General features: G+C 35.7%; 1 protein-coding gene across 2 annotated transcripts; it reads right to left on the minus strand.

Moving 5' to 3' along the window:
* Positions 1-341: 341 nt before the first annotated feature.
* On the minus strand, positions 342-11572 carry nos2a (nitric oxide synthase 2a, inducible). 2 transcript variants are annotated; one of them, XM_079872394.1, is made up of 26 exons: positions 11510-11572; positions 11248-11308; positions 11060-11164; positions 10681-10829; positions 10049-10211; positions 9862-9953; positions 8050-8191; positions 7759-7898; positions 7442-7616; positions 7248-7349; positions 6884-7078; positions 6515-6597; positions 6266-6410; positions 6045-6149; positions 5402-5451; positions 5134-5308; positions 4900-5020; positions 4693-4771; positions 3823-4013; positions 3556-3722; positions 3228-3438; positions 3029-3116; positions 2776-2897; positions 1938-2086; positions 1597-1791; positions 342-1508 (listed from the first exon to the last, which is right to left on the minus strand). In XM_079872394.1, the coding sequence occupies exons 2-26, from the start codon at positions 11305-11307 to the stop codon at positions 1470-1472; spliced, it is 3243 nt and encodes a 1080-aa protein (XP_079728520.1). In that variant the 5' UTR covers position 11308; positions 11510-11572; the 3' UTR covers positions 342-1469. The 2 variants fall into 2 exon arrangements, with proteins under 2 accessions (XP_079728520.1, XP_079728519.1); XM_079872393.1 differs by having other exon boundaries at positions 11248-11311.
* Positions 11573-13572: the final 2000 nt, after the last annotated feature.

A 13572-nucleotide genomic window follows, 5' to 3' on the forward strand; every position in this document is an offset into this window, starting at 1 on the left:
TAATCTAAATTAATCTAGTTTTTAATTAACTTAATTTCGTTTTTCTTTATTTAAATTTAGTTTTTTTCTTTATTTAAATTTAGTTTTTCTTTATTTAAATTTCGTTTTTCTTTTACTTAAATTTAGTTTTTCTTTATTTAAATCTACCCTTTACTGTGTCAGTAATTTGTTAGTCAGAAAAATATTAGATATTTCCAAAATTCCCCAGCTTAACTTAAAATTTACCAGAAACTTTCCGGAAATTTACTGGAAATTTTCCGCCCCTTTGCAACCCTACTTGGGAATAATCTCTAGTGTTCAACTACCTGCTGCGCAGCAATAACTAAACAGACTCCAGACAATGCCTTCGAATATGCTTTAATCACGGCCGGAGGACCTCGGACAAATTTCAGAGAGAATCCCCCCAGCAAAAAGAATACAACACTTTTTATAGAAAAAGGCACATAGCAAAGATACATTACATAATTTCCCTACAATTTGATTTGTTCATCGTATGCAAATCCTTCTGTTACTAGATAGAAGCAAACTCTGTTTTCTTGATTGCATTTCAATGTTTGATTACTTAGCTGTTATTAAATGTGTTTATTATTAATTGATAGTTTCATTGAGAGTTTAATTTGATTGACCTTTCTTACTAATGTCATCAGACAACCCCCCCCCCCCCCCCCCAAACACACACACACACACACACACACACATTTTAGCAGTAATGAAGAAGCATTCTATTTCACCATAAATTATTTAGAAAAGATTATTAATACAAAAAGAGTATAAATTATTATGCTGTTGACTGAGGAAAAAGTCATACAGCACATTAGCCTGGATACCAGCCGAACTTAGCCCCACCCACAACATTTGAGGTCGGGAAGTTCGGTCTGGACTTGTTGTGGAGCACTATGCTCGAACCAGAGCTGTTAGGACCAATCAAATTGTCAGGGAGGGCTTTATACGATGATGGACAGATGATCAACAGTAACGTAATCATCCACGTCACCAAAGAGCGCTTGACTTGCGATAAGATTTGTTTGCTGTATTGTCGAGTTCTAATCCTAAACGGAGAACTTGTTTGTGTAACACTGAAACACGCCCCATAATCACAGCCCAATGGAGCAGTATCAGACTCATATTCTGACTAGAATCTGAGTATGACGAAGTCAGGCTAACAGCACATAGAAGACATTAGAAAAAAATTTAATATAAACAAAAGAAATGCGCTCAATTAACTAAAGCCATACAATTTCCTCTTAAAATAGAGCATTTTAAATCACATCACATCCCCCCTACTATAAGGATACATGAGTAATCAATCCTGTTTGATGTAAATAAAAGAAAAAACTATATTTACATCAGTTTAAAGAACATAAATAGTAGAAAAACATTAGAATCGCATTAGTTAAATTTGGTTCCCAGTATCCCAGCTTGTGGTAAAACTGTGAATTAACTTCATATGATGCAGCAGATCTCTGTTATTAGGCTCCAAAAATGTCTTCATGGTATCTCTTCTCCACCTGCCAACAAAAAGATCATGATGGCGTGAGTTCACTGGTCACATAGCAGTTCATACAATGACATGAGGATTGAAACAGTGAATCACACCTTCAACCTCTCTAGAAATTCTCCAGCTTCTGTGATGGTCATGCCTGTTTTATTCGCCAAGATATCTTGCAAAGTGCTAGCAACATCACGGGCCATGTTCATGCCACCACAGACATACAGATGACCTGCGTTCTTGTGTAGAACCTCCAAGGCCTTTTCAGATAGCTGCTCCTTCAAGACATCCTGCACATACATCTGTTCCAAACAACACAAGCTTGGTTACAGACAGAAGACACAAACTGATACCAGTGTAAGCGCATCTGATGAACAGCGAGAACAGACTGAGAGAACCTTAATTATTTTGAGTATAGTACAGCATGAACAGAACTTTAGAGATGTACCTTTGGTTTACCAGGTTGGCGAGAATAAGCTGTATTGATCTTGTCCAGAATGCCATCAAGTCTCAACTTCAGAGTTTCTACTTTATACAGATGGTCTGTTTGTGAATCACGACATCCAAATAGCAGTGTCATAGGAGTCATTTGCAGACCTAAAAATTTGTCAATTAAATAAGGCAATTCATTTAGGATTAAAACTTTGAGGATTTAAAATACAAATAACTACAGACAGTTTTATTTGAACTTAAATACCTTCAATATACAACAGTACTGTTTAAAAGTTTGGGGTCAGTAAGAAATCTAATGCTCACCAAGGTTGTATTTATTCAATCAAAAATACAGTAAAAACAATAATATTGTATAATGAAATTACAATTTAAAATGATTGTTTTCTCTTTTAATATATCGTTGAAAGGTAATTTATTGCCGTGATGGCAGAGCTGCATTTTCAGCATCATTACTCCAGTCTTCAGTGTCACATGATCCTTCAGAAATCATTCTAATATGCTGATTTGCTGCTCAAGAAACATTTATTATTATACATTTTGAGAACAGTTATGATGCTTATTATGTTTGAGGAAACGTGATATTTATAAATGTGAAAAAAGGTTTTTTTTTTCAACAAATCAAACTAAAATCACTTATGATACTGTATGAAAGTTTTTTTATTTTATTTTTTTACTTACTGACCCCAAACCTTTGAACAGTAGTGCATTACTGGTCAAATAAAATGCTGGATATTGTGATAACTGGTTTGGATCGATAGAACCTCTGTGTCTCAAGGCAAGAGTCATAAAATGCTTTTGTGTCTAAACTTCATGACCTTAAACACATGTATTACCTGTCTTTTTCATGTCGTGAATGCGCTGTTGCCAGAAGCTGCGGAAAGGAGCAATACCACTGCCAGCCCCTATCAGAATAACTGGAGTGATGGGGTCTTCTGGGAGGTGGAACCCACCTGAGCTGAAATAATGAGCAGTAAACAAGTCAAGTTTTCTATGTTATTAAGATATTGAGAACAGAATGTTAAAATGCCTTTATAAGTATTTAAATGAGATATTCATTTTCAGCATTTAACTATCTATCATCAGTACCGGTGAACGAAGCAGGGAACTGTGTATCCTCGTTTGATGGTGTTTAGCCAGGTGCTGCAGGTGCCATAATGCATTGGGCCTTCTCCATCTACGATACAACAGAACACAACGTTATCCTTACATCTCACTTGGTGTTTGATTATAAAAGAATTATCCAATGTCTTTGTTTTGTATGTTTTCTACATGTTTAGTATCATACCCTGGGTGTGGTACTCCACCACAGACAATGTGAGGTGCAGCTCGTTTGGATGATGGTCCAATGAGGAGCTGACAGAGTACAGGCGGGGCTTGAGCAGAGGAAGCTGGCTGAGAAGGAAGGCGGTAGGGACTTTTAGAGAAGGAAATTCTACAAGCACCTCCAAGAAGGTGGGCCTGTAGAAATCTTTCCATGTAGAATATTCCTGGAAGTCCTATGGAGAAATGGTAGAATGCTGTAAATGCATCTATTGGTAATATGTGTAATTTAGAATAAAATCAAACAATGGTCCCATTTAAATTCTTATAAAAAAAGAATGTAACGCAATTACTGATGCAAGTGCCTCAAGTCGTTTGCGATCCTCTTCCTGACCAGCCACTGAAGAGAGTTTGCGCAGGAGGCTTTGTGAAGGTGGAGTTGTGACATCAAGGAAGTATGTAAGAGCCTGGACTAGAGTGCAAGCAGGGATACACTCCTCTTTCTGCCATCTCACTTCCACTGAAAGACAACACAGGAGAGAGTCATAAAAATAAGCTTGGATTTTAAATTCTCAAATTTACTTATATAGTTTATTATTACAGCCATTAGTGATTGTTACCAGGGCTAGAGTCAGAGAGGGACTCCAGGTGAAGGCTCTGGTTAATAGGAGGGGCATCTGGGAGATGCTTCACAATACCATCCACCAACTCTGCAGAATTCTCTGGAAAAATCCCCACATGATCCCCGGGGGCAAAGTTCAAGACCTCTGTGTTTCCAACCGTCTTCAGCTCAACCAGGATAGTAGAACGACTGAAAATAGAAAAAATAAGTTGAAAAACAGCACTGTCAAATGTGTAAAAGCTCAGCTGACAGGGAATGTTCTCAGAACTTTATCTAATGTTCTGGCAAGGTTCTCTCAAAGTTATAAACAAATGTTCTTCCAGTAACTTTAAGAGAATGTTTATTCGAAAATGTCTGGTCTTTAATAATGTTCTCAAAACATGAAAACAAAGAATTATCCAATGTCTTTGTTTTGTGTGTTTTCTACATGTTTAGTATCATACCCTGGGTGTGGTTTTATACATTTCTCATTGAACATTTTTCTAAAACATTTTAGTTGGATGTTCGTCTTAATTTTTTTTTAAATTTTCCTAGTTTTAGAATGTTCAGGAAATATTCAAAAGTAACATTCCCATAATAATTGAAGAGTTCAGATGCAAAAGCCTCTAAGTGCCATCTGAAATTTTCTTCTAAAATTAGCATTTTTTTCAAGCTCGTATGTTTAAGTTCAGTAATTTCACTTTAATGACAATTAATAGGTCATTTTCATTGCCATTAAAGTGAAATAACTGAACATAAACATACAAGCTTGATAAAAATAATCATTCTAGAGGAAAATTTCAGATGGCACAAGTCTTCAAGTGCAAAAACGTTCTTAGAACATTTTTTTTTTAGCTGGGATTTAGGTAATGAAATTGTGGATTCAAACCTTGACTGAGCGCTCTGCAGTTTCTGCCTTCTTTTCAGCGTCATAGGAAACACAGTTTTAGAGTGAAGAGCAGACAGTGCTGTAGAAACAGAAGATTCATATGTGTAAACACTGTATAATTGGAAAAATGTACTTATATTACATAACTGTATTATAGAAATAAACTTTTTTTTGTCAGTGTTTTGATAAGTAGAGGTAGCGGTTTACCTGTAATTTGGTCCAGGACACAACTGTCATGCTGAACTCTGTATCTCTGTGGGTCCCAGCCGTCCAACTGTTGCTCAACACCCTTCAGCTGTTTTTTAATGTTAAACTCCTCACACGCATCCTTAAAAAACAGAGATATGTCCTTAATTTGTTGTTCATTGCTGTATTAGTATAATATTTATTTGAATCATTGAATCATCCAAACACAGAGGGAATTATAGAAACCTCACCAACCTTAAAAGCAGTGCAAGCCCAGGCAGAGAAGGCCTCGTCCTGCCCATTAAGTTCATCTCCCTCCCCTGTGGCAGTCAGACGCTTGGCCCCCAGCTCAGCAAGCTTGTCATCCACAGCATGGGCAAAAGCACAGAATTGTGGGTACACACGTGAGCCAAGGCCAAACACACTGTACCTGTATAGAGAAGAGGATATCAGGGCTCCTGTTCTACAAGAGCATATTGACAGGTGATAAAAGTGAAATTCTTAGCATTGCTAGACTACAAACCTGACATTGTTTTTCAGGTTTTGCAAGCTGAAAAGATGCTTCCTGAAGCTCTGAGGGAAAGAAAATATTAATGTCAAAATAAAATTTTGAATTCATGTGGAAATTAGCATATTTTTACACTACTGTTCAAAAGTAATTAATGAAAAATAAAATCTTTGATTCAGGATGCTTTAAATTGATTAAAAGTGACAGTGAAGACGTAACATTACAAAAGATTTCAAAGTCAAATAAATGCAGTTCTTTTGAATCAAATATCAGATCAAATAATGTATCACAGTTTCCACAAAAAATATTAAGCAGCAGAACTGTTTTCAACACTGATAATAATAAGAAATATTTGTTCAGCAGCAAATCAACATATTAGAATGATTTCTAGAGTAATAGCTGCTGAATATCACATTTTAATATATATATATATATATATATATATATATATATATATACATAGAAATAGAAAACAGTTAATATGATAATATTTCACAATTTTTGTGATTATTTTTAATAAAATAAATGCAGCCATAAGAGACTTCTTTCAGAAACATAAAAAAATGACCCCAAACATTTGAATGGTATACAGTATTTATATGATATATTTCTATATATTATCATTTTAATACATTTATTCACAAAAATATGCCCATACCACTCCATTTCCCGGACTTTCCCCATTGCCGAAAGTACTGGTGACCACCATCAGAAGGCTCTCTGTCTCAAGCTCACTGAAATCATAGTCCTCCATGCATACCAGCTGTATTAGAAAGCAAGAGTAAATATTAGTTTTGGATCACATTTTTGTTGTTTGTTCATATTGCACTGTTAATAATACAACATTTGAAATCATTTTACAAAGACAGCATTTCTTACCCTGGTGTCGAAGGCACAGTTGAGCATGGTTTTCAGTTTTTTGGCAAAGGTCAGTGACTTCCCTGTTTCAGTGGCATAGAGAACAGTGCAGGGCACTCTTTTGGCCATGACTGTCTTGATGAGCATTTGAGAAAAAAACACTGCTCTAAGAAGAAAGAACACAAATATTTTGATGTAAATGGCGTTGGTCGTTGGCATCAATGAAGTACAGTGTTGTTTTGTTTGGAGAAGCTGCGGGTCTGTTAGTACCTTATCAGTCCTTTGAAGCTGACCTTACATCTCCGAAGTCCTTTCTTCTCATCTTTCCACTTGTGTGTTAGCCATGCATCAGCCTTCAAAAAACACAAAAACAGCACATTTACACACTGCTAATGTCTAAAGTTTTCTTTATTAACACTGCTGTTCAAAAGTTAGGGATTGGTAAGATTTTCTAATGTCTTCAGTGTCACATGATCCTTCAGAAATCATTCTAATATGCTGATTTGGTAACCAGGAAACATTTCTTATTATCAATGATGAAAACCGTTGTACTCGTTAATACGTTACATCTCTAGTGGGGTCAACAATTTTCCACCCATTCTAACCATATGTTTGATTTTGTTACAGAAAGTTTGATACCTGATAATAGAAAAAGGGAGAAAGGATGTAGTTGAGCATCTCCTGATGGTACACAGGGGTGATAGAGCCAGACATGGGTGGGACCAGCCACACCCAATCAGCTGGACAGCCTCCACGCACACGAACTTCTGTCTCCATGTGCTGCATGAAGGACTCGCTTGCTGTATGGTGGTCCGTGATGGTGACCTTATTTTTCTGCACAGCAATATAGCAACATAAAGTCCAATAAATATATAGATGGCTTTATCTTCTTTCCTAACTCTGTTTTTATTATGTATCATTTCAGATACAATAACAGTGAGATACTCTTAAATCAATTTGCATATCAATATTTCAACAGTACAAAAGTGGAAGGACACTTTACCTGGTAACTATGAATTACTGCAACATTAATAGCCACGAGTGCCTGGTCTTTCCACAGTGAAGACAGCTTGCGTGTCTCTAAGCCCATTAGCTGTCCAACGCGCTACAGGACATAAAGCAGTAAAAGCAAAACATAAATATCAAAATGATCAAGGTGTGCTTAGCTACCGCCATGAGATAGTGAGGACAAACTACCTCCAAAACGTTGTAGCGCTGGCTGTCACAGAAATCCCTCACTCCAATCTCTGTGCCCATGTACCAGCCATTGAAAGGACATGCTGTGAATTCCAGACCACCGATTTCCATTAGCATGTTGGCTACTGCCGGAATTGCATACCACTTGAGGTTTAGATCTTTGAACCATTCATACCTGGACAAAAGCAGAGCACAACACCATTTAATCAGAGAATAAGCTGTGAAGATATATTTTTCTCAAACTATAATTCTTCAATTCTTCAAAATTAGAAATCAAATGTCTCCCCCTTTTCTCTGAAATGACCCAAATGACTTACTCTGGGTGCTCTATTGGGACCTCCAGAATCAGTTCTGAAGGAACATCAAAAAGTTCAGGATCCTCTCCATTCGCCTGCAGGACTAGTGGCAGCACATCAAAGTGACCATACTTTGGTTTCCATCCAAGCTGCATACACACCTATAAAGAGTGCACAATTTCCAGCAGTTATCATGTGATTATTTCTTAACAGAGGCAAATGGTTGGCAAATGCCATTTTAAAAAAAAGGTAAGAGATCATATAAAGCAGAGGACATATATTTGTCCTCCTCAAAGCTTCTATTTGAATTACCTGTGTAAACTCCACACCTCCTGGGTCCCCGATCACACTGCCATCTTCCATCTGATATCCTGCATACTTTATAAGCTGACCGTTCCAAACTCGGAAATCATGATCTCCATCCGTTCTTTGAGGAAACACAGTGATGACAGACCTGCCAAATCCAAAGGACAAGAGGAGTTCCTCAGTTAATCAAAGTCAGAGTATAAATCAAAATCCAGTTTCTTCACACACTGTCAAAAGTGTTTTCGCATTATCTGACCTTTTAAAATTACGTTAACTGGTGTAATAAAATATAGTCGTACATTTAAGCTGATTCAATTCGATAAAAGCAACATAGATGTTCCCACATTAAGTGCATTTTTAGATTGACAAAACATTTTATTTGATTATTTATATATAAAGGATTAAATAAGATATATTTATGGAAGCCCATTCCCGCCACATAAGAAAGAAAATCGTGCATAAAAAGTCGAATTCATTGATATTCTGATGTGTTATTATGGAAATATCTCCAGAACACCGCCACCCTCAGAAAATGTTGTGAAGCATGACCACGATTTCATTAGAGAACGAATTTATCTAGCCCTTTCGCTTCAGATCACTGATAAATTCATTATTATTCAGATAAATTCGTTCTCTTCAGCAAGTCAGCAAGTCATAATTTCGACTAAGTTATGTTATAACTTCTACTTTTAAAGTCATAATTTCGATTTAGTAGACTAAGTCATAATTCCGATAATTTTCGATCATTTATGACTTATGACTTAAAGGTGTCATAATTTCGTTTTTTTTTTTTTTATATGCTCAATTTGTTTTCTTCTGATGTGGCGGGAATGGGCTTCCATACATTTGACCATCAACTGACATCAGAGAACTTAATTGTATTATTATTATTTACTTAATTTTATTATGAGCTAACTTATTAACTTAAAATCTCAGGTGGTACTTCAAGTAAATATTAGGTCAAAGAGGTTAAGCTCATGAAAAAGTTGGTGAATCCCTGCATTGCATGTAGCCTAATGAAATGACGCGAATGTGTTTTAATGTGTGTGAAAGACAAAAGCATTCCAAAGACAGTACATGGTGCAATGTAGTATGTTGAATGAAATGACTCACTGAGTGATAATTCAAATAATAATTAATGTGTTCGTCAGGAGTCATTAGATATGCAATGTTGCAATGTTGAGAAAACACTTCGTAAAAGTGAAATGATTTCTGTAACTCCAGTGATCAAATGCTGTGTGGGTCTCAGTTTTCAGTGACAGGCAAATTGATGGCTGGTCTGTGTGTGCAATTCCTGGAAGACTTTCTGAATGTATATAAGGCTTGAATGTAAAAGTAGGCTTTTTTAGAAAGGAACATTTAAAAGATAAAAAGTAGTAGGTTGAATCAGTAAATTATAAATAATTTACAGCCATTGTGAGAATAACATGTAATCGTGTAATCAATAAAAAAGTAACTGCAGTCTGATTATTAAAGTAATATAATCTAGTAATTAATATTAATCTAGTAATATAATCTAGAAATTAAGTACTTAATTTTTGGAATATGATTAATCCAGATTACATGCAATCAGTTACTACCCAGAACTGATCCTATTTTTATTTTTATTTTATTTTTTTACTTTTCTTTAGACATTTAAAAAAATACCATCTGATATTGGATCAAAAACCTCAATGCAATATTCTAAAAACATTAAAAATTGGTTTGCAAAAAAATTATTTATTTTCTTTTCTTTGGTCCAATTACTTGCATTGCAATATTTCTGCCTTGGTAAATCTGATGATAATGCCCTTCTTGCAATAAATACATTCAACTCACCTCAAGTTTCCTCCATTGGTGGCATGCTTAAGATGAGTACACAAGGCATGAAACATTTCCTTGGCGGTCTTGCACTCACGCGCATCGAAAAGCTGCAGAAGAGATGTAGGCTATATTAGTATAAATGCACAACATGGCTTTGGAAGTGCTAGCTATGATCTATGTTAAAAAAAAAAAACCCTCAAACCTGTAAATTAGTCCACTGGATCCTGCCAATGCACCTTGGCGCATTTCTCCACGCCTGTTTGGCCCCAAAAGCGAGTTCATCTGTAGTGAGTGAGTAGGACCCGGTCAGGGTGATCTCCAGTGTGACCGTTTCAATCCGAGCCTGGTGCTCCGTTGGATTGGGGCTGCACAAAAGGTAAGAATGGGTTATTCACCCTGTAAAGTAAACCGACTGTTACATTTCCATTTGTCCTGTTTGTCAAGTTGAAAGAAATATATTTTTTACTATTTTCAGTAACCTAATAATAATAATAATAAAAAAAGTATTTGTCAGGTTCCTGAAATCTCACACCTCTCACATAAGGAAAGTCTCTCGGAGTAAAAATGAAAGTAAGACAGTTGACAGGATCTCTACCTCTCCTCCCACACAATCACATCTCAATACACATACGTGATTACATTAGCCTATCAAGAGTGTTTAGCAATTTTAGGCTGGTTGCATGAAGAGAGGGTCCTCCTACTTATGGTATAAATTGAGTGTTGAATTTTAAGGATGGCCTATAATATTATTCATGAATGTATTAGAATACTTGTCTGTAATGCTTAAATTAAAAGTTAAATAATATTTTTTATTAGAGAATGCATTGCTCCTACATTTTGAATGATGTGTAGTACTGGTTGATGAAATCCACTGCCTGTGTGAGGATGTCATCTGAGGAAGATGTGATTTTGGAATGACCGCGTATCAGAGATTTGGGATTCATTATGGAGCCCTCGCAAGTTTTTGAATTGCAGGACGTATTCTGGAATAAGATATAAGAATAAGTAATTTTTCATGCTATAAAAGAAAACTTATTTATACTTAAATTAAAACCTCATTCACATTTAGATTTTTAACTTCTGCATAACATCTACATAATTCTTATCATGTTAAGCTTAAGAAAATTGTTGAAAAAAAAATCATCAATCCTTCATTACTACACCACAAATCTGCAGTAAACATGAAGTTATTTTGATTACAATTTAAAGATACCTTAGCTGCTCTGTGATGCAGTTTATCTTGGTGGGTCGAGCCATCCTTATAGTTTCGCAAATGAACAGCGAATGGACATCGAACTGGGCGATCGACTGACAACTCCTAGTGAGAAAAATGTAGCCTATATATTATTTAAACAGAAGGACACAATAAATATTTTGTGAAATATGAGATGTGTTACTAACCTTAGACTGCACAGTCTGACTGTCTTTTACAGTGGTTGTGGTTTGCACTTGTTTTCCCATTCTGCTGAAAATATTATTGCAACCAAATCTTAATAATGTCTATGAGATTTACTGTAGAATTTTCAGTTACAGTGTTGCTATAACCGGACATCGAAAATGATGCAGAATAATTATGATAAAGAGCAAAAACATGGTGAATGCAAGTTAATGAAAGTGTTGTCATTAAATTAATGAAAGAAAGAAACACAAATGGAGTATTTACCTTGTTCAAGTGTGAGGTTTATGTCTCAGTACCTAAACAGCAGTAGTAATCTGTTTCACATTCTGGTCCTCTGTTTTAACATCCTATTATATAGTCCAGTTAAGGATGCCACACGGGGTGGATCCATGCCTCCCATAGCTGTAAAGGGTGTGAGTTGTCGAAAGCAAAGGGAAGGACCACAAAAAAGATAAAAACTTCCTTGATCGAAAGCAAGATTAATTAAAATGTCTTCCTTTTTCCTCAGTAATATAAATAGTACATGATCTTTTGGCATAACCAAGTTGCTTAATTGTACCTCTCCACTTTAAAACTCCAAAAATGGAAGACTATGTAAAAAACAACAAGAACAATCTAGAACACTTAGATCTAGAACACTAGAACCATATGATTTGATTTCCAGCATTGCAGGCAACAGAAAACCTTTTGCTGGAAAATAAACATATTAGACATTAAATAGAGTAGAAACAGGCAGACAGTAACATATGATGATGTGACTATGACAATTGCAGGACAATGTGGAATTATAGAAATGTATGTTCTGTAGTTATGTAATGTGTAGTATGTTGCATTTTTCATCAGCTTCGCAGTGCCATTTTCATTTTTTTTTAAAGATGGACGATGATACTTTTTTGCTCATCAATCAGCTTGGTTATGTCCACAGGCTGATAGACAAGAATGCGTTAAATAAACATGTACATTCCAGCTGATGACAGAAGACAGATAACCGTAAATTACATTTCCTCATTTTGCAGTTTTTTTTATTTGAGTTACATAATTTTTCCATGCTCAAAAAAAGCAGACAATGCCATCTGATGAGCTCAGACAACATTAAACAATGCATCTCACCATTGACGTCTAGATTTCCATCAGTGATACCAGACAAAGGTGTGAGGTGTGCTCAAGAAACATAAATGGGCATATTTTACCTTAAACAAAAGCTTTTGAAATGGCTTGACATATTTAAATCAATAAGCCATGTAGCTCCTGTACATTTGCCAGTAATCTTATGTCACTCAACGCAGTTGTCATTATAGATAACTAAAACATGAAGGTCACTGCTGAAAGCAATTTTATCTTAGTAAAACTATATAATTAAAAACAAAGGACTCATGTCCAGTATTTTTTTACGTGTGTATTTTTCATTTGTCATATGATGGATTGCTGTCAAGAAGTATGAAATTGTTCATAGGATTCCTTGAAAAGGCTGCCATGGAAAATGAATGCGATGTGGCCTGAAGTATCATTTTTTTTTACTTATCTTGATTTTCCTTAATAGTCTAATAATCATATGTTTTTAAACACTTTGCTGCTGATCGCTGTTCACTTCTTCTTACCTCAGTGTTTATTTCAAAATTTCACAGTGAACTTCAAATAACCAAGATTGCAGAAAATGTCTTGAGATAGTCAGGAACTGATAATTTGCCCGATACTGTATGTGTGATGTGTGCGGATATGATTCTTAAGAACCATTGTTTCTGAAAACTGATGTGAATAGATAGCTTGCGAAAAGGGTGAAATGGTTTCCTCAAGTTATTTATATAGCATTTCAGAATAGTAATCTACTTTTAGAACAAACTAGGTAAGCCTTTTGACTATTTCCTTGTACATACTGCCAAAAAAAAGGATTTTATGTTATGCAGGAAGTTTGTTTCATGAGTTCACAAATAATCAGATAGCGTAAAAGAGTATGCGTATTTGGCGAGCTGTCCAGGGGCCTCCGAGCTTGGAATGTGGCCCAAACCAAGTGTACTCCTCCATATCCCTTGCTGGGACAGGAACCAGCCAAGATCGAGGAGGCTGGGTGGTGGAGGGATGCAGAAAAAAACTGTTGAGGAACATAGGTGAGTTGGCTATATAGGCCTGATTGGGTAGATAATTTGAATATGCTCATCCCAAACTTTGTTAATAAAATATAATTTCAAATTAAATTCATCAAGTGATGTAGGCCAGGTTATGATGAAATAGACCAACTAATGCAAATACTGGTAACATGATTGTGGAATGCAGCTCATTAGTGGCATACTATTTGATGGACCCAATAGTATGGAGTTAATAGTGTGCCA

This window comes from Squalius cephalus (genome assembly GCF_949319135.1).
Source record: "Squalius cephalus genome assembly, chromosome: 5".
NCBI lineage: Eukaryota > Metazoa > Chordata > Actinopteri > Cypriniformes > Leuciscidae > Squalius > Squalius cephalus.